General features: G+C 41.8%; 1 protein-coding gene across 2 annotated transcripts in view; it reads left to right on the top strand.

The window, feature by feature from the left end:
• Positions 1 to 26,563, top strand: part of TOX3 (TOX high mobility group box family member 3) — a 105,172-nt gene that overhangs the window by 54,678 nt on the left and 23,931 nt on the right. The window contains exons 2-3 of one of the 2 annotated variants that reach the window (XM_042920347.1): positions 22,096 to 22,161; positions 26,126 to 26,377. In XM_042920347.1, the coding sequence (XP_042776281.1) occupies positions 22,096 to 22,161; positions 26,126 to 26,377 (318 nt within the window). Of the gene's footprint in view, positions 1 to 22,095; positions 22,162 to 26,122; positions 26,378 to 26,563 lie in introns of both variants that reach the window. The other variant, XM_042920346.1, reaches the window with a different exon arrangement.

The following is a 26,563-nucleotide window of genomic DNA, read 5'->3' as shown; positions in this document are numbered from 1 at the left end:
CTTAACATTCAGGACATTTGAGCCCTTGTTATTGTAAGTGTTACGTCGTTAAGTCCCACAGTGGTGACACACCCAAACAAAAAACCACGGTCCCCACTTATTTGACACAAATGTGAGGCTTTAGCTGTGCAAGGAGATGATGGGTCTCATAGAGGGGCTCACACACTAATGGGGGGAATGGACAAACAGACATAGTGTGAAAAACAGCCCCGGGCATCTCAGCGGCAAGACCTGTCACCACTGGGTAGTAAGAGGTAAGGGCGCTGGTGGGAGAGGGACTGGCAGAACCAAGAAGTGAAGGATCATGGGAGTCGAGGGGGTAAGGTTGACAGCGGGGGAGGGGAAGGGAATGAGGCTGTACAGATAAGGTGATGGCCATTTGTGAATGGCTTTTCTCCCCCTACTGAGGAAAAGAGCTTGAAATCAGTAAGCTGCGGGCAGCCTTTGAAGGATTTTAAGCCCCACAAGGATACGCATGATCAGATTTCCATTTTGGAAGACTAACCTTACTGAGAACTAATTATGTGAATTATGCTATGCCCATGCCTTGACATACCCTGTAACTATTAAAAATCACATCTTAGGAGCACCTGGGTGGCTCAGTTGGTTAAGCATCCGACTTCGGCTCTGGTTGTGATCTCACAGTGCGTTGGTTTGAGCCCCGCATCAGGCTCTGTGCTGCCAGCACAGAGCCCGCTTCAGATCCCCTGTGCCCCCCCCCCCCGCCCCTCCCCGGTTTGCACTCTGTCTCTCTCAAAATAAATAAACTTAAAAAAAAAATCACATCTTAGAGGATAACAGTAAGGAAAATGGTTGGGGAACATCTTTAAGCCTAAAAAGTATTAGACACTTTGGTCCCAATTTTACTTTCAAGATTACACTATACATTGTGGAGAGGCAAGACAAGATAGGAAGTCATTATGTGAACATATTGAACGGTCGGTCATATTGCGCAGGGGTGGGAAATGCCTTTTCTGATAGTCCTACTCTTCAGTATTATCCTCTGTTTTACACTGTAGTAAAAATGTTGTTTGGGAGATGAATTGAAAGAACGGTAACTCCAGACATGGATTAGAAGGAATCAAATCTGGACTGGAATCTGAGGGCTGGGTGGCACTGGCATTGGCATTGCCATTAGAAGAACAACGCGAAAGATGTATGTGTCACTGCCCACTTGATGGCTGAATGACCTTTTGTGGAAGATGACAGAGGGGATCAAGGGCGATGTTTTGGATGGGAAGTTTAGATAGTGGTAGGTTACTTGAGGCAAACACGTCTGCGATTTGTAAAGAAGATCCCTGCATTGGGTTTGTTGAATTTGAGTTGTTGGTAAGACACCCATGGTGAGATTCAGAAGGAGTTGGAAAATTACAACTCAGTACAACGACTGATATTTAGACTGGAGGGCTGGTGGTGGTTGACACATCGGACGTGATGAATTATCAGAGCATGTGTTAAGAAGAAACTGAGAAATCTTCAGGGGGCTAAGAAAACTGTCTGAGAGTAACTAGTTCCAAATGAAAACACTCTTTCATAAAAGGAATGGTTGAAAATGTCAGAGGAGGAAAAGCGATCATTTGAGACCGAGAGATTGTGGGGAAGTGTCCATGGGATTGGGTAATTAGGAGTCCACGGTGTACTTAATGACAAGCAGTTCATTAAATGGAGGAAGACGGATTGCAGGAGGGTTAGGGGTGAATGAAAGATCAAGGTGTGGAGCTGGGTTAGGGGCGATGGGGGAAGGAAGTGATGCTAATTTGAGAGGGACTCAGTGGTTTTCCCCGCACCCCTGGGGATGAACAGGGTTGGAACATTTTTGTAAACTGAGGGAGGAAGCAGCAGGGTGGGAAAAGCTGAAGAACCCAATGAGAGGTGACTTCATGGAGCCATGTCTAGATGGGGGTGGCATTTAGAGTAGCTGTGGAAGAACACAAAAGAAGGAAAAGGATGATTTAAGGTGCTGGTGTGGGGGTGACAGTTGAAGAATTCAACTGATAGCCTCTGTATTTCTCCGTGAGGGACAGAGCTCTTTAGAGGAGGATGGGACAGAATGCTGGAGGTGGGGGAAGGGAGGGGGGAGGAGAAGAGGGTGGGGGAGGGGAAAGAAGGAGGGAGGAGAGAATTTGGTAGAGCTGCTCTAGGAAATGAATAGGAAGAGTTACAAGGGATTGCTGAGTGCTCACAGGGGCTCTGCTGAGATCAGAAACCTAATAATAAAGAGATAGATCATGCCTGTTGGGACATACATATTATTGGTGCTCTTGTCTCCAAGGCTTATTTTAATCCTTGTATACATATGTGTGTGTGTGTGTGTGTGTGTGTGTGTGTGTGTGTGTGTCTATTTATATATTCCATAATGAAGGCTTAGTGTACCTTTGTTGAATAAATGAGTCAACTGTAGATTTGCAGACCATTTGGGGCGGGGAGGGAGTCTATTTCCTGGAACCCAAGTAATATAATGTTAAGACTTGAATCCTTTTTCCTTGTTATGTTTTACTTCTATGACCTTTGTTTTCTTTGTCTTCAGTTGGTATTTCCTCTTCCACTAAAAAAAAAAAAAAAGAGAAAGAAAAAAAAAAAAGTTCATGGAGAATGCAGAGATACATCCAAACACTTACTTGGGTCCCTTCTGCTGATAAAGCATTGTATGTAGTTAGTCCTGCAAGTGTCCTCGGGGACAAGATGGTTTTTGCCCCTTAAGAAGCTTCCAGTGTGTGGGAGATGTGGGGGGGGTGGTGCAAGCATAGGAAGAATCCCTTATTATCAGCACATGCTGAGTGCCATAAAAGAGGTGGAAAGGAAGGGCTTTGAAGATTCTAAAGGAGACAGCAACTCTGGTGGCCCAAGCTGAGGAGGGTTTCTGCAGGAGGAGGTGTTTGCATTGCATCTTGATGAATGCATGGAATTTCAGCTGGAGGCCCCTAGCTGCAGGCAAGGGTGTGTTGCACTGGGGGTGGGAAGAAGCATTTCAGATGGGGACTGCAGCTTGAGGGAGCTTGAAGTCTGGAGAACGTGGGGTATGTTCAAGATGCAAAATACATAGCAGGAGGCCACCTAAATAGAAAGTATAGTCCGTTAGTTACTCAAATTTGGGGACCTGGAAGTTTCTCTTCTTATTTAATAGAGCTGACAGGACAGCAGTTGAAAGGGGAAAGAGTCAGTGTGGATGAATTTCATTCTTTAGACACATCAGAATGGAGGGGGTGGGTAGAATTCACTTTTCACTATTAATCATTATTACTTTTCTTTTTTTTTTTGCTTTTAGACTTTATTTCCTTATTTTCTTCATCGTTAAGTTTTTGGTTCTTAAAAACCGTAGACTTGTAGGAATACACCTGGCTTCGCAGAGGGTTTAAAAAGTACCCCAACATCAACAATCACCAAAACAAATTGTTTTGTGAGGAATGAATGGTTTCAGATTTTATTAGAAATTTCCTCAAATGTTCACATTTACTATTTCCTGCATTAACTTGAACTGCAAAATCTAGTCTGACTCTCTTGTATTTTACAACGGATATTGAGGAGACACGTGGCAGTGGCAGTTTCCGGCTTACAAACGGGTGTCCCAGACTGAGACGGTGCTTTTAATCCTGTTTCTTCTAGTGGAGGTCAGTTTCTTCTGAACACATTGCGGAAGTTCCTCAAACTTAAAGTCAATAAAACTGGAGATGAGAGGTATTTCTTGCTTAATAATACATGGATGTTTAATTTTGAATTGGTTAGTATTAAGTCTCGAGGTAGGAGTCAACCTGTAATACCTTTTAACATAAGACCCTTCCCTAGCAGTGAAAGAGTATTGGGAAAGCTCGTCTTTGTCCCTTTTGCACCACTCATGATGAAGGGGATGGCATTTGATTTTTTCCTTTTTTGTCATCTATGACTCACCTGCTCCAGTGACCCCTGATAATCCAGGCAATGGGGAGGGATGTGAGGTAGTGGTGTGAGCAGAGTGGCCCTGTGCTTACCACCACTGGAAGCCAACCAGTTTCCAGAACGTACGGTGCTTACAGATCATAGACAAGCAAGGCCATTCCACTAATCCCAAAAGGTAGATCTCTGCTTTATTGTAAGAAAATCTCTTTTGCCCATTTGTTCCAAGGAATTTTCTTTTACAGACATTTTTTTAGACTCTTGTCTATCTATTGAGGATAACTTATATGCTTAAGGGCATAATGCTTACTATCTCTTCTCCCATAATAAATCAGGATCATATGATGGGTATTCACATTTTCTTTATAAAGTTGACCCTTGAACAATGTGAGTTTGAACTGTGTGGGTCCAGTTTTATGTGAATTTGGGGCATAAATACAGTACAGAATTATAAATGTCTTTTCCTTATGATTTTCTCTTTCTAAACTACTTTGTTTTTTAAAAGTTTATTTATTAGAGAGAGAAAGAGAGCAAGCGAACGTGAGTGGGGGAGGGGGAGAAAGAGAGGGAGAGGGAGAATCCCAAGCAGGCTTCTTGATGTCAGCTCAGAGCCCCCACACGGGGCTTGATGTCACGAGCCATGAGATCATGACCTGAGCTGAACAAGAGTCGGAGGCTTAACTGGCTGAGCCATCCAGATGCCCGGGCTTCCTTATGATTTTCTTTTTCGTTTTTTTTTTTAACGTTTATTTATTTTTGAGACAGAGAGAGAGCGTGAACGGGGGAGAGTCAGAGAGAGGGAGACACAGAATCTGAAACAGGCTCCAGGCTCCGAGCTGTCAGCACAGAGCCCAACGCGCGGCTCGAACTCACGGACCGCGAGATCGTGACCTGAGCCGAAGTCGTTCGCTCAACCGACTGAGCCACCCAGGCGCCCCCCCTTATGATTTTCTTAATAACATTTTCTTTTCTCTAGCTTGCCATGTATGTTAAGAATACAGTATATAATACATATAACATACAAAATATGTATTAATTGACTGTTGTCGGTAAGCCTTCTGGTCAACTGTAGGCTGTCATGAGTTAAGTTTTGGGGAATCAAAATTATATGGGGCTTTTCAACTGCAAAGCAGTCGGTGCCCCTAACCCCCACATCATTCAGGCATCATCTGTATGTGTGACTCACCCTCAGCCACAGCATGACCTCTTGGCCCCTCCATTTTGTCTCCTCCCACCAAAACTGGAGTATTTGAGTTTCTTTTGGATATGGTTCCATGATGTTGCATAGAGGTATGTCTTGTCTTCCCAAGTCCTGGAGGGCCTTGGGGCCTGTCCCTCCCTGCATTTCCGCTCTGTGCTTTTTGTGAATGGCAAAGTGTCTTGGTGTCACTAAAACAAACAGATCACACTTCAAGTTTTTCAGTATTTAACATTACTCATCCCTCTCTTCTTCCTGAAGTCTTCTCCTAACATCAGGAAGACTACCCTCTCTAAGCTGCTTCTACAACCCTTGTCACGTTCACAGGCTCCTTTGCTGGATCTATAGCTGGGTCATTAAATACTCAAGATCCTCAGGGTTCTGCCCTAGACCTCCTCTTGCCCCACTCCAGATAGTCTCTCTCCCTGGTCTCATTCATGTTCATGGCTTCGTTAAACATCTGCACGTACAAAATCTCTATTCCACACTGTTCCCATAAACTACAGACATCTCTTGGCGTCTCAATCCCAGCACATTGAGAATGCGCCCATGATTCAGCCCTCCTTCCCTCAAGACTGATTCTTTCCTGCTGACTCGTATCCAGTTATGGAAGCTCCAAACCTAGCTGTCTTCCCTGATAGCCCCTTCTCGCTCTCGTCTCTCGTCTCTCAACTCATCAAGTCCTCCAGGGTCAAAATTCTGGGACTCCATCCACTCCTTCACTTTCCTCATTACCTCCTTAGTTCATACTACCATCATATCTCACCTGCTCTGTTGCAGTATTTTCCTGGCTGGTCAGCCAGCAAGCATTCTAATCCATCCCACACCCTGTGTCTTTCTCAGTGGCATACTTCACAGGTGACATTTCACTCGATACTTTTTTTTTTAATTTTTAAAAATATTTATTTATTTTTGAGAGAGAGCGAGAGAGAGAGAGGGCAAGCAGGGGCGGGGCAGAGAGAGAGAGAGAGGGAGACACGGAATCCGAAGCAGGCTCCAGGCTCTGAGCTGTCAGCACAGAGCCCGATGCGGGGCTCAAACTCACGAACCGTGAGATCATGATCTGAGCCGAAGTCAGACGCTCAACTGACTGAGCCACCCAGGCGCCCCTTCACTCTATATTTGTATAATCGTTAGGTTGTTTTCTTATTTCTCTGCTCAGGGTTGTGTGCTCCATGAAGGCAGGGACTTTTTTGGCTATGTGCTATTTTGACTACTTCAGCAAACTGCTTGGCAACATAGATGTTATCAGAATATATTTGTTGTTAGAAGGAGTAAATGAATGAACAGTAAAAATTGATTATTGCTTTTTTTTCAGGATTTTTATATACTTGCGTGCTTTATGCTGATAGAGACTAGGGAACTCCTTTCTGGGCAGTTCCATTGTAAATGTATTTTTTTTTTTCTGATTACAGAACTAGTAGGTACTAATTTTAGAACGCGCACAAAAATAAAAGAAGAAAAATTCCATAACAATGTATATAGTTTTGAATCGTGGTGTTTACACCATGGCCATTTTCCTATGTCATTAAAACCACTTCACAACTGTTTCAAATAAAATCAATAAATTTGAGACATACCACCTTTCTAGAATGTTTACATCTGATGCAGTTATACTCCTAGGAAGACCTTGCCCAGTGAATGAAGTTTCTCTCCACTACTGGAGTCCATAAGGTTTGATGAACATTAGGCACTTGGGATGAGCACTGGGTGTTGCATGTGAGCGATGAATCACAAGAATCTATCCCCAAAACCAAGAGCACACTGCATACTGTATATTAGCCAACTTGACAAGAAACTATATTAAGTAAATAAAATAAAATAAAATAAAATAAAATAAAATAAAATAAAATAAAATATATTACATTGTGTTTAGTGTCAAAGATACCTTTTCTACTTCATTACTCCTGCTACTTGGTAAAACTCCATATCTTATCCAGACCTTCCATCATGAACGTCCCTCGAGAGCAGGATGATAATTCCTTGGTCACTCTTTGTCAGAAAGCAATACTGTATCTAGTTCCAGACTGGGCCGCATAAAGCATCAACGTCAGGTTCTGCTGCTAGAAATTAAATCTCATCTCTTCGGTAAAGTTACTTTTCTTGTATTAAAAACTGTCAGGACCAACTTTAAAAAAACTTTTGGCCAGTGTACATCCATAAACCTGTGAGGGTTGGTTTCTTTTTATTTTTAGCTCATTTTCGAAAGGCATGTGAGGGGAGTTTGTAATTGTTCGATGCTGGAACGAGATGAGCACTTGGTATTTTCTCGGGCTCTTATGGTCAATGCCAAGAGCTTTGACTTAATATAACCTATTTCCTGTTATCTCTGGAGGGTGTATTTTCCCATTGGGGAAATCTGATCTTTTACGTCGAGTTCTCTTCTACGTGTACTTTTTTTTTTTTTTTTTTTTTTTTTAACCAGTTGTTCTTTAGGCTATTATCTTTATCACCTGGAGAATGTTATTAAAACGTAAGAGTTAAACAGTTTGGGCAGTAAGCATGGTCTTTCCTGTGAGCACTTATTTTTGGTATGGAGTGTTTGCACAGCCCGTTGGGGAAGGGAGCCACTTATGACCAGTACCAGATGGACATCCCTCATGGAATCTGTTACTTATCCCAGGGGGCCCTATTAGACGGGGTTTGTTTTCAGTATTAATCTTGATATGAAAGCAGCTGCAGCTCTTTTAAAAAAAAGATCATACCTCTAACTTATTTTTATGATGGCCAAAGAAATTTATAGATAGGCTTTATAGATGGTTCGTACTTTTTCCCTCAGTTATTAACCAGCGCCGTGAAATGTGGAGCGATTTTTCCTTTGTGCCATATATATTCTTCCACTAGTAGCAATGGGGAAAAAAAAAAAACAACAACAAAACACATCCCTTTCTAGGAATAAATGGAGTCAGGATTGGTTGGTCATGTGTGCACTTTGTAGAAGTCCTTGTAAAATGGTGCTAACATTTTATTTTAAAGCTAAGCACTTTGTCCTTTTGTAAAAAAAAAGTCCCTAAGCAAAAATGTCCTCCCCAGATAGGCTGCATTTGTAACTGTGGCATATTGAGAGGGTTGGTCAGTATTTAGATAGTATTCATGTACTGTCTTTAGCTTAAAACGCAGCCCCACTAATATCCTTTTACGATTGTTTTAAGATTTTTGCATCTGCTTTATCTCCTTTTTGGTCACTTTTGCCTTTACAACTCGATACAGTTTTCCTTCATATAGTTGAGTTACTCCTCTGGAACAGGATTGGACTTCTGCTGAAGTGGGTAAAATTTGATATATGATTTGAGAAGAGCTGCTTACACATTGCTGTATAATCACATCTTTTTAAATTCATGCAAGGAAATGTTAAGGTAATCTTGAATGTATTAGTATACAACGACTTTTTGGGATTCCCAGAATAAAATGCCTCTTTTATATAGGAATACTTGAATTCATGGTTATTTTATGTAAAATGCTAAAATAACTTTGAACTGTACACCAGATTAACATTGACATCTTGACTGAATTCCATTTTTTGTCTTCAAGATGAAAGCCAATGGCCCCTCCTTTGAAGGGATTTTATTTTATGGTTATGTTTAAGAAATCATTAGCCTCCTAACCAAAAGTAATTAAAATACAAGTCTGGGGTGGGGGGAACCTCTCTTTTTTAAAGTAAACATGTTACGAAATCTGAAATTACAGATTTTGGAAGAGCTGGTGGGGAGGAATGTAATTTTGCTTTCTCTTGCCCCAGACCTTATCAGAAGTGGGATTTAGGGTCTTGTGTGAGCCCCTTCCCAGTACAAGATTTTAGATTAAAAAACAAACATAACTGGTAACATAGAGACAACTAATGAAAGCCGTATGATCACCCATCTGGTAAAAAGTTGTCCCTACAGAATTCAGGCAATCATAAAAGCACAGAAAGATGTACGTAATCAAGATATTCTTGCAGCGTGAGCAAAAGTTCCCTGCCACTGTGCTGTAAAACACTAGGCCTGACATGTTTCAATCGCCAGAACAGTGCTGGTGGTTTCTTATGTTATCATCCTTATCGAGTATCTGAGGCTTGCTCTTAAACTTTTAGAAGTGACGGATGTGAATTCGTAGACATTAATCCTGTTGGATTTAAATGATTGTATTTTATATATGTTTGGGATCGTCTTATCACTGGTGGTTTTTGAGTGACGTCCTTGAAGTATTCGGTCTATCAAGTATGATCGAGACTGGAAAATAAACACATTAAGTCACAATTCTTCAGGAAGAATTTATTAGAGGTTTGTTGCTCTTTTTTTAAATGTTAGCCTTAGAATAACGTGTTACACTATTTCTATTTCTCCATTTATTTGTGGCAGGAAAAAGAAAAAAAAAGCAACTGAGCATTTATGTAAATGGAAAGCTTCCTAGCTGACAACCAACTATTTGATACATATTTGAAACACATTTAAGATAATCCTTGGTTGCAGTCAATAATCTTATAAGTAGGTCTATCCAAAGTCAGCATAATGCCCACTTGAAGAAAGAACACTGATTGTGTTTGGATAGCGCAGAAGCAGTAATCCTGTAGTATTTATTTTTAAAACACTTCAAATATCTTTTGTTTATGCTTAATGTATGGATTGATCTATATCAGGGTTTCTCAGTCTTGGTACTATTGACATTTTGGACAGGATAATTCTTTATTGGGGGCGTTGCTCTGTGTACTGTTGGATGTTTAGCAACATCTCTGGCTTTTACCCACTAGATGCCAGAAGCATCCCCTAGTCGGGACATTAAAAAGTCTCTCCAGACATCATCAAATGTCCCTGGGGGGGCAAAATTGCCCATGGCTGAGAATCCGTGGTCTGTATATCTCGATGCTTTACCTGCACATCTACATCTGTAGCTTTATCGGCCTCTCTGTATTAGCTATTTGACTTAGGCACCTGGACATGATATAGTTGAAGAGCACTACATTTTATACTTTACAGACCAAGGAATGGAAGACCGATAATGGGAAGCCGTCGATGATTTGAAGGAATTCATAACAAATCATAATTGGAGGGACTGATTGAAATTACAGAGCATCGTGAATTTTACCCCTGGTTAGGAGAATTTAGTTATTGATCTCAGGAAATGCTGTGATTGTTTAAAACATTTTCACTTAAAAATCCTGCAGGATATTTGGCCACCTTTACATTTGAAATTTCATATAGTTGTGTAAGAAGGGAAGCCCAGGAGACTTACTAAGGGTATTCGGTATAAATAGGTCACATCATTAGAGACCTTAAAGTTTGTTTTCAGTGGAAAGTCTCTGAGGTCCTTAGTCATTTGGTTGCAGCATGCTACAGAATCTGGAAGTATGAGGAAAATAACTCCCCGATTTTATCTTCTATGACTTCCCATTTCTGTTTTTTTTTAGGCTGTGCAGTACTTTGGGGGTCCATAACCATTCGGGGTTCGCCCGAATGCAATGTGGACTGAATCACGTGCACAGAAAAAGAAATAGCTCAGTTACACGTTTTCCAAACCACGCTGAAGCTGCCAGTTGGAAGTACCCCTGAGCCTGATCCTGGGGCACTGTCTTAGCAGTTGAGTACCTACTGTGTGCCAGGATATGGTGCCGCGGTGGCCAGTGAGGCTTTTATAGCCTCTGCCCTTGAGGGAGATGGACTGGGAAGTAGGTCACTTTAGCGCCATGCTGCGTGACACACAGACTGCCTTGGAGCTTGGAGGCGAACCCCGTGCAGCCGGAGGTGGGCAAGGTGGCGCCGAGGAGCACTTTTCCAAGGTGTTATTTTCTGACCACCCTTGCAGATGATACCTACTGTGCGTCTCCATGGATCTACCTACTATAAACAAATTCCCACTGAAGTGCCCCTGACAGATGAGAGCTAAGTTGTTCTTCCTCCCAGGAATATTAGAATTTATCAGGAGACCCAACCCTTTCTACACCCAAGGGATGTACCACTGGTGATGGAAATCTGCACACGAACGTCAAAACTTTTGGGGACGGGGAAGGGTTCTTTCCGGTTCTAACACTGACATCAAAGAACATAGCCGCCTTTTTCCATCCAGACCAATAACTATTAGCTATCATTTCAGTGATTTTCAAGACACCAAAGCAGACCAAGTACATCTGTTTTACAAGTTGCTGTCACTGTATAAAAGATGCCCACAGTTTGCCGAAAACAGCAGAAACCACACAGAATAGACGTTATTCGTACTTTCTGGAAATTATGCTCTGAATCTTCTCTTCTGCTTATTGTTGGCTGATCTTCCTTCACTTTTGTGTTTTCTCTCTCCTCCACCTACAAACATGTCGTGAGTCTCCTTTTATCCATACAGCATGTTGGAGCTAAACTTCTCCAGAGTGTCGTCTGTAAACCTCTCCAAAGTATAGTCTGTACTTGCTGGCCCTGGCTCCCGTTTCAACCCTCCCTCTGTCCTCTGCCAAGAAGGCTTGTAGCCCAGTGTCCTGGTCAGCCAGGCCCACTTTTATGACAGGGCTTTGCCCAAGTAGTTTTCTCTGCCAGAATGCTCTTGTCTCACAGGCAAGCTCCTCTCCTGCACACCCCTCAAGACCCCACTTGAATGGCTCCTTTTCTTTGAAATCTTCCTCTGACGTTTCATGGGGAGTGCTTTGCATATATCCATACTGTAGCACCTGTCAAAATTCCTACCTTTTGAGAGTGAGGCTCCTCACTCTCAATTCCTGACATTTACCAAGTGCCTCTTCCATGCAAGACCGTTTGCTCTCCCTCCTCACACAGCCCAGCCCCGACAGAGCTCTATTCTTTCATCCTTAGAAATGAAGAACAGAAACTCAGAGTGGTAACACGAAGCAGCTCGCAAGTGTGATAGAGCTGGGATTTGCACTTGGATCGCTCTGGCTCATCCCTTCCCTCCCCCATTCAACAAATATTTACCGAGCACCTACATATGGCAGGCCACCGACTCTCCCAGGGTCAGAGGAAACGGCATGGAGCCAGACATTAAGCAGAAACCTGCATAGAGTAAGGAGAGAGGGGAGAGCAGTCGGGGTCAGGAGGATGGCAGGGGCAGAGGCCCAGAGAGTGAGGAGTAGTCAGGGCAGTGTGCTTGGGGCTTAGTGGGCAGGAGCGGCCCTCTGAGGAGGGAGTTTGGAAAAGCAATGAGCAGCCAGATCATGTGGGAACTTGGATTTTACTCGAAATAACATTGAGAAGTCACTGGAGTTCTTCGAGTAGTAAAACTCTCTCCCTCTGCCAATATAAGCCACAACAGTCTGTAAAACAGATAACGCGTGGTCTGCTTTGGTTTCTGAAAGAATCATTGAGATGTTACGTAGCCATTAGTACAGATAGAAAAGGTGGCTTCTTAGGTACAACGCTATTTAGTCCTCGAAACCCCCAGGATGAGGCAAAATGCTGTTCTTATTCCCATATCGTAGATTGGGGCGGGGGGAGGGGGAGGGACTTAAGCGCACAGAGGCTCAGTAGCTTGTGCACAGTTAACATGGCCAGCAAGGGGATCAGCTGGGGTTTGAACGGGCCCTTAAGACAAAGTTAGGCAACTTGTCTACCATCCCGCAGCTAGTGTGGCAGGATTGGAGTTCAGAGCCGGTTAGTTTGACTCGAGATGAAGCGTTCTCTGTATCCGCTCCTCCTTCTGCCCAGTCTGGACACCTGCAACCCCATGCCAACCTTGACGTGTTCTTAATCGGTCTTGCTTCCAGTTTTTCCCAGAACTGACCTGTCCACCTCGGACTCTCCATGTGCTCAGGTGTGGGTTTTGCATCTCTCTCTGCTTCTTCCCTCCAACAAAATCCTTCACAGACCTTCCGATGTAGTACATTTCAAAATGCTTAGACTGGCCCTCAGGGCTCTGCAGAGCCTGGCTACCGACCATCTCCCCTAGCTTACCTCCCCTTCTCTCAATGCCTGGTGCCTCCCTGCAACCAGACTGGTCTCTGCTCTGCTTCTTTGAACGCAGCCTGTGCACACTTTGCAGCTTCGTGCACTCCCTTCTCTCTGCACGGGACGTCCCCTCCTCCTGCCCCCTTCTGTGGTTCCAGACTTGTTCCTCAGGGTGGCCATTCCCTTTTGTTCCTCTTCTGAAAGTACGTATCATTGGTCAGCGTCACTCCCGGACTTAGCCCTTAGGCTGAGAGATGTTTTTGCCCCATCACCCTAACTGGGTGGTCATCCCTTAAAAGCAACAGTCGGATCTCTTACTTCTTGACATCTTTGAAAAGTTAGATATGTTCCCCAAACACATCCTACTAGTTGGTATCCAGTAGATGCTAGGTTCAGTGTCAGTAAGGCTTTTGGGAGAAAGGGGAGAGCGGAGAGAATTACACAAAACATGTGGCCACTTAACAGCAGGTGCATTACCACTGGCTTCTTTTCGTTGGTTGTGTGCTTAAGACCTGTTGGGTCTTTCTTTTCCCATCCTCTCACTATTGGTGATGCTTGCTTGCTGGGCTAGTCTCGAGGATTGCTCCATTTTTGTGAAAAAGAAAACTTGATTTGGGAAGCTTAGTGTCTTCTCCTCTGCTTCTATTTGTTTTTCTGATATTAAACAAGTGCAGTTGGGTTTGAGAGGGTGTTGTGTTTTTTTTTTTTTTTCCTTGCCACCTCTAACTAGTCCAGATGGTTATGCAATTTACAGACTCAGATGCATCCAGATCATGAAAATCCAAAGGCCTCCATGTTTGAGTAGAGTCCGTATGTTGTGGCATTGTTTTTTCCTTGTGTGGGTCCCTGGAACTTGTTGAGAAATCTAAAACCTGTATTCTAGAAGTCTAGAACCTTTATTCCCTCCTTGGTCCAACTTAGGACATTTCTGTCTTTCCTTCTGCTCATGAGGGTGGGAGGGGGGCTGATGGTCCCCTCATGGGTGTTTACATTTTCCCATAAGTGAGGAAGGTAAGAAGAGATTGGAAATAATTGAGCCAAGCATTTATTGCTTTAAACAAAACAGCTTGTGCTACATCAGCATTTCAATAAGATCATTTTCAGATGTATGGAAAGCTTTATTTAAAAAAAATTTTCTTTTCTACATTAGTCCAAGATGAACTAGGCTAGTAGTTTTCAAATATTAGTGCGTTCTAGAATTCCTGAGAAGCTGGTTAAAAAAATGCAGAATTTTAGGCCCCCACCGGCTAGAGATTCTGATACAGTAAACTCTGGGGAATTAGGTAATCTGCATTTTTTTAAACAGGCATCTGGTTAATTGGTAGTCCCTAGCACTGCACTTTGAGAAACTCTGACCTAACCTTTGAAGCAAAAATTTCTTAAAAACAGAATATTTTAAATTAGAAAAAAAAAAATCAACTGTCAGATTTAATACTCAGATTCTTGGTCCCTTGATGTTAGATTATTGGCTTTCCCTTCTCCGGGCTTTTTGCCTGCAGGCCAGAATCAGCCTTGTCCACTGCAGTGCATTTTCAAACACCAAGGCACCCACCCTTAACACTCCAACCTCACCCACCCAGGCCTCTGTGTCTTTTTGATAAAAGGACTAGTGCACTTTCTAGAACGAAGCTTTTTTTTTTTTCAAGCTAAATATCTCTAACATTTGAAATATTAATTTTATTAGAATATATAATTCTTCCCTTCACCCCTTCTTTCCAATAGGTGTGGTTTGTGCAGGAACATTTGGTGATGGATGCTTGGTTTCTCCTTTTTTGCTTGAATTTCAAGTGCTTATCTGGTGCCCTGCTTGGCTTGGAGAACAGTTCTGCGTACCAGCATTTCACATCTAGAAATTAATTTATTTGCTCATGCATTCAACACAGATTTGTTGAACACTTACTATTTATCAAACTCTCCTTGGCACTGGGACATCAGCGTAAACAGTAGACAACACGTACTTATCCTCATTAAATTTACATTCTAGGTGGGGGGGGGGTGGAGAAGACAGTAAATATGTTACGCTGAAAAGCATTATGAGAACAATCAAGGCAGGGAAGGGGACTAGAAAGTGCTGGAGGAGAAAGAGGGCTGCAAAGAAATCTTAGAGGGTAGTCAGAAGATGACCTTTGAGAAAAGACTCAAGAGGGAAGTGAGGCTCAGTGGTTCAGTCATTTGAGAGTCCGACTTGATTTTGGCTCAGGTCATGATCTCAGGGTTTGAAATTTTGAGCCCCGTGTTGGGCTCTGCCTTGGGCTCTGCGTGGGCAGCAAGGAGCCTGCTTGGGATCCTCTCTCGCCTTCTGTCTCTCTCTGCCCCTCCCCTGCTCACATGCTAGGGAGCTCGTGTGTGCGCTCGCACTCTCTCTCTCTCTCTCAAAATAAATAAACATTTTAAAAAGAGAGAGAGAGAAGGAAGTGAGCAAGAGCCTTGAGAACATTGCAAGGAAAGAGCCAGTACAAAGGCCCTGGGGTAGGAATGTGTCTGGGGTATTGGAGCAACAACAGGGAAGCCAGCAGGGTTAGAGGAGGAGAAGCAAGGGGGAGAACATTGGCCAAGGGTCAGAGAAGAAATGGGGTGCCATTTTGAGGTCTTGGCTTCTTCTCCGAGGGAACAGGAAGCCATTGGAAAGTTCTACGCAGAGTTGGGGTATGACCTAACTTAGGTTTTCAAGGTCTCTCTTTGGTTCTGTGCTGAGAATAGACTGGTGGACATTGTGGTAGGACCAGCGAGACTTGCCAGGAGGGGGGAGCATTGACCCCAGGAGGGGATGGGTGGCTTGAGCCTGGGTGAATCCGGTGGAGGGAGTGACCAGCGGTCAGTTGTGTGTGTAACTGGAAAGAGGAGCCAACAGAATCTCTGGTGATTTGATGGCGGAAGGAGAAAGAGTGGATTCAAAGATGATTTTTGGCCTGAGTCACTGGAACTGAGTCATCTCCCCATCAAAGGAGATGGGGAAGGCAGTGGGTGGAGCAGGTTTGGGGAGAAGATGAGGAATTCAGTTTTGTGCATGTGATTGGGATGCCTGTTGACATCCACATGCAAATGTAGGCAGTTGGGTATGTGAGTCTGGTGCTCAGGAGGTAATTATCTAGGAGTTGTTAGCATATGGAAAGGCAAATAATATTTTTGAAAGTTTATTTTCTTGCAAAAATCTTGCTTTATATTTGAACCTATTAATATATATATGTGAATTTATATATGTGTGTGTATAATTATACATATATGTGAACATAATCCTCTCTTTGTGTATACATAATTAGCGGACTTGTGTGTGTGTGTGTGTGTGTGTGTGTGTGTGTGTGTACTCTCCTGCTAATTATACATCTTAGTCCATTGTTTGCAGTTTCTGTTTCCAGACTGCTGTTGAACCCGTAGCCTTTGGTATGGACTGTCTGTATTCACTACGTCGCTGTTCGTTCACGATGTGGTGTGCCAGATCCACCCCTGATAATCTCCAGTATTTATTGTCCCTTGCCATATCTGGCTTGTGTTCACTCTTTGGGGCTCTATATCTCGAAACAGATTCCCACTGCCGGAGATGGTTAAACCTCGATTGTCTTTGGTAAGTTCTTTTCCACGGGGTAGCGAACAGAGCCTTTGAGAGTGTGCGAACTTTGAGGCACTGCCTTCTCATCATGTGACCGTACTTTGGCGCACTTGGTCCGTGATGGCGCAGTTCATCTGTGTAAGCAACTTGACAGATGTCCTTACTGAGGCATCAAATTGGATGGTGTCTGCTAACAAATCTAATGGGAACAAAGAAAAGAGAATTCGAAGGATTATCTTTTTTTTTAAGGATTAAATTGGTGCCATTTAGCTGTTTGATGCCCTGTAGTTAATGCAGCTTTATTAGAAGCCTACACAATTCTTCACATGGGTGTCAAAATAATTTTAGTGAAAATCATGTTGTGTGGACTGATCAAGCCGAAGTATCCGTCTTGTGATTACAGACGGGTTTTGTCTGGGCTGCTGTACTTTCTCTTCCAAGCCTTTTGCTGGACAAGCGAGAATTAACAATCTCCATTAATTTACTTTGGCACTTCACACGGGTAGACAGGCCATGAACACGATGGTCTTTAATAAATTTTTTTAGAAATCCTGCAATGCTCCTTTTTAATTGATGTCCTTCACAAATTGTATTTGCCGAAGCTATAATTATTCATCAAGGCGCAAAAGCAAATCTACCTCCAGGTACAATGAAGATGTGCTTTTGTGAAATTATTAAGATACAGAAGTTCGACGTGCAGAGTAATTCCGTCCTGCTTTATAATTATATCTTTGGGGATGATATCTTTGGGGATCACATCTATTAGAGCCTATCAAAGTGGAAAGGACCGATCATCACCAGTGTACTTCATAAATGCCCCTGCCTCGCAGTGACCATTCCCCCAACGTGTAAGCTCTTTGAAACACTTGGAATTGGCCTGTTTCTTAAGAAAGAAGCATTAAGGAATGTTTTTACGTGCTCTCCGTCATAGGTAACTCTGTTTCACCTGACGTTCCTTCAGTTGATTTGAAATATTTTGCTTTGACTCCTGAAATCACGGTAAATAATCTTAATGTGGCTGAACTGGGGGATCTTCAAAGGAACATCAGTGGAGAGCTACCACCTAGAAAACTTGGAAGTCGGCCAAATTACGCAAGTCCAGAATGAGTAATTTAGAAATTCTTATTTAGGTGATTCATAAAAGGTGTAAACTTTACCATGGTGCAAAATGAGGATGTTAGCTTTTTGTAAGAAGTATTTGGGAAAAGTAAAAGAATATTGTCAATAAGGGGTTTGGAACAAGGTTTCCCAAAGTGTTCCTGCAGACTGTTGTGGGGAAAACCAAAAGAGGTGTCCCATGGCAAATATGGGGGGAAAGGGGAGGTTTGGTATCTCCCACTCAAAGAAAACTGTGAGCTGCGTCCAGGTAAGAACTTTGTCATCTTTCTCACCGTTTTGTTGCCAGAGCCTAACGCAGTGCCTTGCACACAGTAGGCGCATAAATAAGTGTTTGCTGTGAATGAATGAGCTGCAGGACTTCTCGGAACGTTTGCCTGGTGTAGTGGGCACAGGGACTCATAAAAGAGGGGCAGTAGTCTGCAGCCTTTCTCAAACTTATGGGCTTTGCAACTCTGCAACTCTTTTCTTTAAAAAAAATTTTTTTTAATGTTTATTTATTTTTGAGAGACAGAACACAAGCAGGGGAGGGGCAGAGAGAGAGGGAGACACAGAATCCAAAGCAGGTTCCAGGCTCCAAGCTGTCAGCACAGAGCCCGACACAGGGCTCGAACCCACGAACTGTGAGATCATGACCTGAGCTGGAGTCAGAGGCTTAACCGACTGAGCCACCCAGGCGCCCCTGCAACTCTTTTCTTAAGGAGCATTCTGCTAGACTTAGGTACCTGGAAACACCTCCTGGGAGACTGTAGCCTTGAGTGAGAGGATAAAAACCAAGTTCTAACCTTGAATTCATCACTGGGTGAAATATTCAAGGTTCTGTGCCTATTGAAATGTTAAGAGGGGTACCAGACTCCAGTATTTACCTCTATGATTTGGGGCATGGACCCCTTGAAGCCTCAGTCTATTTATCTATAAAATAGGGATAACTTCCTTTTTTCTAACTTGTTCTTGGGAAAATAAATTCCATTTAGTCCTGCTTGGGAGAGTTAAATGAAATAGTGTATGTAGAAGGCCTCTCAGGGTAATTAGAATGTGGTCAACCTTTCTCCCCCTCCCTCTCTCTTCGGCAAGTGTTGGAGTGCTTCTAATATGCCTGGCACTGGTGCCAGTTTGTGGGGAGACAGCAGTGAAACACAGTGAAGGCCCTTTGCCTCATGGACCTAGGGATTTTTTTGTAATATATTCTGTTTACCGATGTCACTGTCTCTTAGAACGTAAAGTAAATTTAATTGTACACAATTCAGTTAAAGCTAATTGTTCTGAGGTCATTATATTAGAGATCTGCCCCCAAAGGATCACTTTTTCTCTCAGAATCAGATCTGTTCTTACACCAAATGAGTAAAGCAGGATTCATAGGTCACATTTTAAAATAAAGCAAATTAAATTAAGCTAGTGTTACCAGATAAGGTAAATCAAATGGAAAGTGGCATTCCTGTCATCCTGATCAATTTAACGATGCTGTAGGGTGGCCAAATTTAGCAAGTAAAAATACACAATAGGGGGTGTAGTTGAATCACAGATAGAGAATACTTTTTTTTAGTATAAGTATATCCCAAATTGTGCATGGGACATACTTACACTTTGAAAGTCGTGTATTTGAAAGCCAAATTTAACTGGACAGCCTGTATTGTATCCAGCCACCCTACCACGCTCAAGCAGGGACCCAGCCACCTGTGCAAGAGAAAGACCCTTCCCTGCACAAGTCAGTATTTGAGGCCATATTTGTAGGGGAGATCTGTTACCCCCAGTGGAACAGCAACCCTTGCTTCTATTTGAAATGATTTATAACTGTTCCCGCCCCATGGCCAAGTGTTTCCAAATTAAAAGCCATTAATTAAGGCCTGCTATAGATACAAAAGATATGCAAGGAGTGCTTTGTAATTCCAGCTCAGTACTTCAGGTGAGAGCTTTTCAAATTACGTGGACCACTGGAGCCACCTGCTTGACTAAACGCAGCGCGGCCGTCGTGTGGCTCGTCAGCACACCGCGGTGCCAGCGTCGTTACTGATTTTTCTCATTTCTCCAGGGCAAATACTAATTAATGGATACAATTCACAGCTGATTAGCTGTAGTTTCTTCAGTAATTACATTCGCATACTAACTGTTCAGAAGAGGATTTCTAACCCAGTTCTTATTTTACTCTAAGCTTAATTTGTTTTTTGAATTGTTTAGGCCCTTAGTTTAATAGCCATTTTATTTTTCTTTGTTGTTTTAGGTGCTATTAGGTAATAAGTGAGTTTAATCTTAAAAAAATACTCTCTGATAATGAGCTGCTTTCCTTAAATGGATTTCTAATTCCCCAACAACACGTACATTTAAATAACGTTAAAGCTGGGTGGCAGGCTTTGGGCCGCTTGCGGGAGGCATAGAATGAGTGCCTGGAAGGCACACGGTGACCGAAGTCCTCATAAACATCCAAAAAGAATAGTCCGAACGGAGGCCCCGAGATTTAATTCTAGGATCATTAATTCATCAAAAATTCCCAGAAGGAAACCTGCGCTTTTGCTTGCATGCATTTAATATCGTCGGAAAATGGGGGGAAATGTGTCTGTGTATGTGGGCGGGAGGCGCAGGTGCGTGCGCACCCGCCCACGTAGGTACCTTTTTTCATTTTAAAATTATTTTAAAACCGTTTTATTGAGATATGATGGGCATACCACAAGCGGTACCTATTTAATGTATATACACCTTGATGGGTTTGGACGTGAGTATCTGTTGGTGAAACCATCCCCACACGTTTTGGATATCCCGTGCCTTCAGAGAAACTAGGTAAAGGTCTCTCTTAAGTGCTAACAAATACATCTTTCAGAAATCCTTATAAAGATGTTTATCCAAATGAACCTGAAGCTCATTGTGTGAGTATGTATTTAGGAGTCGTTTTACAGGGTGGGATTTTGCTTCCGGAGACCACAACAGCACTCTGGAACCATTAGAGCCTTCTGTGTAAATCCTGCTTAGTGCTTGGATCCCTGACATGATAAAGTGTAGCATGTCAGTTGGGCTTCTGTGCATGAATCCTACAGGTTCAGAGTCAGGGGCCGAGAGCCCCCTAGAAATAAGTGTTGGTGGGTTTACTACGAGGAGAATTATGTGGATCTTCCATATCTATGTGTCTATATTTATTCTCTACATTTATCTATCTGTGTGTCTGTATTTTCTCTCTCTCTCCCTCTCTCCTTGGGGAAGTTATGCCTTTTACTTAATTTTTAAATTTTTTGTAAGGTCTATTTATTTTGAGAGAAAGAGCAGGGAAGGAGCAGAGAGAAGGAAAGCCAGAATCCCAAGCAGGCTCTGCACTGTCAACATAGAGCCCCACGCGGGGCTCGAACTCACAAACTGTGAGATCATGCTCTGAGCTGAGATCAGGAGTCAGACACTTAACTGATTGAGCCACCCAGGCTCCCCGCCTCTTAGTTTAAATAATTGACTAGCTCTATTTACATGAGAGAATAGATGTATACATTTCACCCTTTGCAGACCAAACCTTTATGTTACTTGATGCACTGAAGGAAAGAAACAGTACACGTTACAAAAAGAAGGGCATTCTTTTACCACTTCATAAAATCGTGAAAATAATATAGCCCCAGATAATTATGCTCACAGAGCCTTTCCATATTGCCAGACTGATAACAGAATGTTTAAAGCAACAAAACGCGCCTCCTTATACCATCTGAACCTGAAAATACATTTCTGGCAAAATCCAAGTTTTACATTTTGATAACAGGTCTCTAGCAGTAAAGAGCTTATGTCTGAAATGCTGATACAGTCTTATTTGTGATGGTATGAATGGGCTATTGTGTTAGGGAATTAAATAAAAATTGCTGTGTTCATAGGATTCCGTTTATATTTTAAACCTCTTTGCACTTAATGTTACATTGAGAGATTAAATATCACTGTTTTCAACAGCTCTGATGGATACAGATATCGTTTTCAACTCTGTTTGGAGATTTGAAAAATATTCTTTCGTCTTATTATTTCTTTATATTCATGCCACACCCCATTCGCCAGAAAATAGAATTTGAGTCCTGGGAATTGGATTCTATTCCCCTTAATTCACATTTTAACCTACTCACACTTGTGACATCTGTTCTTGAAAAGTGAGCTATGAAATCTCAACATGCTGTAAAAATGTGTCAAGGTGATTTTCTTGGAAACTTTTCCTTCTCCTCTCTCACAAATGCCAGTTCAGTAAACAACACCCACTAGTGACCGGGCGGCCAAAAGTTCGTCATTGTCTCCCTTCGCTGTTAGTCTTGATGAGAAACAACCCCGTTTTCTAGAATTCTCAAGTTAGCTTGACTCTGTGCTTTATTTTCTGAGGGAAGCAGCCGGACTACATGTAGCACAAAACCTGTCACAGTTCGCATTTGGTCCGAGTGAAACTACTCTTTTAATTCATGACACTAGCATTCTTTACAAATCCCATCTGAGTTTTAAGCACACCACCGGGATTCTTGATCTGTCTGCATATTAACGTAAAACAATCTGTTTTCTTTCAGTTTGGAAACAACAATAACTACATGAACATGGCTGAGGCAAACAGTGCTTTCTTTGCAGCCAGTGAGGTAGGTATCTGTCTTCATGCGTCCGTTCACGTTTCGTGTGTTATTTGGATCATTTAAAAGGCTGGAAGGGAAAAGCAGAGTATCAAATTTATCTCTCTTATGTGGTGCAAGGTAACGACTTTGGAGGAGAAAAACCTTTTGGAAAAGAAAATGACCTGACAAGACTGTCACTTATCCGGAGGCTGTTAGGAACGTTAGCAATTCACACACATCTCTTGATGAAAAGAAATGTACATGCCAACAAAAGTAAATATGTAAGACAGCACATAAAATCTGTCTCTCCAAATTGGCATCTAAGCAAATAAGTGGTTATTTTGAAAACTAGGGGGTGGAAGAGACTTTTAATAGAAAGTATTTCAATTCCACAAAGCTCTGGGGATAATTTCATTAAGTTGCCATGGTTTGGGAAATGGTGTGGGGGAATATAGTATTATAGTTTCTGGGGTCTTCAGTGGGAGTGATGTGAAGGGAGTGTTTCGTTTTCTTGTTAGATCCCCGTAGACCATTACAGTACCTGGCACATAGTAGGTGTTCAATCAATACAGAGAGATGGAAGGAGTGAAAGGGCATGCTCCAGGACTTGGTCATAGCAGGGAAGACTGGATGATGGCTCTGGGTTTGTCTACAGCTTTACTGGTACAAATGGGAAAAAAAAAAAAAAAGACATCTTCTTGTTGCTGTTTTTACTGCATTCCCTACTTACTGACCTAGGGCTGCTGTCTGAGCTCATTGGCCTGCCCTTCCAGAAAAACCTCCATCTTGATTAGATCAAGAAAACGGTTTCCTCACAAGTGGCAAACGGTGAGATCTAAGATGCTAGAACAAGAACAAGCAGGTGAAATTGGTCCAAATGGAACATTCCCTCTTGTGGTCCCCGTAATAAAAAGTCTTCATTTTCCAAGTACGTTCACATATAGGAAACCGAACTAGCTTGACCCCAGAGGATGGAAATCATAATGACTTTGTAAATGATCTTGGTACAGGGAGGCAAGTGGTATGAAAGAAATGAAGTTTGCAAAATTATTAGAGAAAAGGGGGAAGCGAGGATTAAGGGTATTCCTAGATTAATCATTTCTGCAGTGGCCATCATCTGTCTAACCAAGAAGACCGCCTACATAAGGGATATTGTCTGGCACTGGCTGCTGTGTTGTTTGTGATAATGAACACAAACCCCATCTGTAAGGACAACATGATGTTTCATTCTGTAGGATTTTTTCCCTACATTTGAATCAAACATTGATGAAAGCTCTACTGCCAGCAGCTGTTCAGAGACAATTTAATTCCAGCTGTGATAATTCACCGTGTCAGACATTGGCTGTTATATGTTGATACAACAGTTCTCCAGATTTGCATTTTTATCAAAAGGAACAAATGTTTTGAACATTTCAGTACAGATGGTATTTAACCATGTACATACTATTTTAACATGTTCAAGGTAAACACTGAAAAGTCAGTATCCGTAAAAAGTAATCACTATAGACTCGGAACGACTAACCTGATAGCGGTCAGATGGCTGAGTCACAAAAGTCAGTGTCTTTTTTGTTGGTACTGGTGCCATACGTGGTTATTTTTATAATCGCAGATTTATCCGGTGTTTGGGGTCACTCTTTTCTCTAAGGAATGCTTAATTTTACCTCTCTTTTAAAAGTGGTTTAACATTTTAGCATTTTCTTGGTGATTTATTATAATGTCACTTTATTAGGTTATGCTACAGCAATATACTCAATTCTAACTTAAAATTAATTTGTTTTTGAAAAAATTATACCATAGGGACACATTATTCGTAAGACACCTCTCTGTTCCTTAACGAAAATAAAAGTGAAAGCCTCCTTAATTTTGACCGCCTAGCATAAGACGTGCTTTATGTTAGAGTTTTTAAGAGCTAATCTTACGCCATGATTTCACTGTACATCTTGAACAAAAAATAAAGCCCAAGTAAATGTTAATGCGCCACATTACAGCATGTGCCTAATTTCCCGATCATTGCGTTAAAAGTAAATTTATTTGGTTTTTTAACATTTTAATGAGTGCAAACTAATTCAGGAAGACTTTAGGTTTGAATGCTGTGAAGTCGAAATTGTGCCTGAAACCAATTCCCTTCACATAGATATTGCCCTGTAGATAACGCCACAGGGACTGGGATTCTCTGAGTTGGAAATTCACACATTTGCTTTATGTTTTCTGTCTGTGTCATGATTACCCTGACCATTTTTAAAGTACTTTAAATATTTATTGAAATAATATTTCAAGTGTTAATTACAGTGGTAATGAAAACAGCCAAATGCCACATATCAAGAATGAGTGTTTATCCGTATTGTTAATGTGATATGTTAGATTTCATTAAGCAGTAATGGGGTAGCAAATGAGTCACAAATTACAGTTGCATCTGTTACTAGACCACATTAGTGCCAAAATAACGGCAAATGCAGCCATAGGGTTACGTTCATTAGCCAACCACGTTTGTGGCCAATCCATCCCTTTGTGTTTGGGAACTCGGGGTACCACAGTAAGAAATTGACGTCCTTTGGGGGGTCAGTATTAGAATAAATATGTCAGAGAATCTAATACTTCATTCTAGCTTTCAGACATGTTTTTGTGCTATAATGTTTTTGCATATATCGAATCTGCTGAGAACCTCAAGATGTTCACCTGTCCCACCATAGACTCCCATAGCTTGTGACCTCTTTATTTCTGGTGAGATACAATTAACGGTGGACAGGTTCTATATGCACAGAATGGTTTTTTTTTTCCTTCAGTTTGTTTCTATTTTCTCTCAAGTGGTTATTATGTATCATCATTGATAGTTCGAAGAATGATGGTTTTCCATTCTTAATTAGTTCTCTTAACCGATTACAGCAGATCCAAATTAACTTGCACCGGTTAATTCTTCAAAAAATGGTACTAATACTGAACTATAACTTTGATCCTCTGAGCTAGAAAGAATATCTGACCCCTTCACCCTACCCAAAAGAATATCCTAGACCTTGACTACTGCCCCCCACCCCCCCCCCCCACCAATCTAAGTTCTATTTTAAGAAAGGTGGTTGGTGTAATAGAACATGGAAGCCCTCATTTACATCAAAAGGCCCTGTTTTAAAACACTGTCTTTAAGGATCTAAGGTCCTTATTTACTTAGGTCTTGAGAGATAACACTTGCTTAAGTAAATGAGCCAGTACAGTTAGTACATGTATATCAGTGTATCTCTGTGCTCATTCTATAGATAGTCTTCCAGACTTGAAGACTCCTAAAAATGTTCTGATAGGTACACAGTAAAATCATCATAAAAGCGAATAACTCCCCCTTATTATTTTAACTCTCCTTTTTATTTTATTTAAAATAAAAGCACTGGGACCTTTTAATATATGCTCTGATAATCCTTATGTAAAATTTTGTATTCTGAACTGTAACAATTTCCATAGAAGCGTTCTCGGCACTTGGGAATATACCCATAAGGAACTTTAAAAAGCAAACCACCAATTTCATATTACTTGTTTTATATGTTGTGGCAGAAAGTAAACATGTGTAATGTTCACTCCTGGATTAATGTTGTGTGTGTGCACCACAAAATCGTCAGCATTTTATGAAGCATGTGGATAATGTAAGCGGTTTGAGCTGTTTCGCTAACATATCAATAAAGTGGCAATTTGTTATATAGCCAAATCTAATGTCTCTGATGCTCCAACTAACAACAAAGACAGATGTTGCTAATTAAGTACGCATTAAAAAACTGTTAATACTGATACTCCATTAAAACCATATGATAATGAGACTTAAATCTTTAATCAGAATGATCAGCAAAACTTTATATATGGAAATCTGTGTTTAAGATGTTTTCATTTGAGAAATAAATATTTGGCCTAGCTATGCCGTGTTTTCATGCAAAATCTTTCTTCTTCCCTCCAAGGAGAAATAAGATATAGGAATAGAATGTGAAGATGTCTGTGTTTTGTTTCCTTTTAGCAGACATTCCATACGCCAAGCCTCGGGGATGAGGAGTTTGAAATCCCCCCTATCACGCCTCCTCCAGAATCAGACCCTGCCCTGGGCATGCCCGATGTTCTTCTACCCTTTCAAGGCCTCAGCGATCCGTTGCCTTCCCAGGGAAGTGAATTCACACCCCAGTTTCCCCCTCAAAGCCTGGATCTTCCTTCCATAACAATCTCAAGAAATCTCGTGGAACAAGATGGCGTGCTTCATAGCAGTGGGTTGCATATGGTAGGCACTACATTTATTGCTTGAAAGTGTTTTTTTTTTTAATCATTGCACTTCTCATGGTAAAGACCAGGAGTCTATGTTCTGAAACGTGCTCCGCCTACCTACTGATGGACGTGAGGATTGTTCTTCCTAGTGCCATTTCAGTGCAGGGACAAGAGGGTTATGGGTTGGTTCATGATCACTTAA

This window comes from Panthera leo, chromosome E2 (assembly GCF_018350215.1).
Source record: "Panthera leo isolate Ple1 chromosome E2, P.leo_Ple1_pat1.1, whole genome shotgun sequence".
In the NCBI taxonomy this organism is placed as follows: domain Eukaryota; kingdom Metazoa; phylum Chordata; class Mammalia; order Carnivora; family Felidae; genus Panthera; species Panthera leo.
This window is presented reverse-complemented; position numbering and strand designations above follow the sequence as displayed.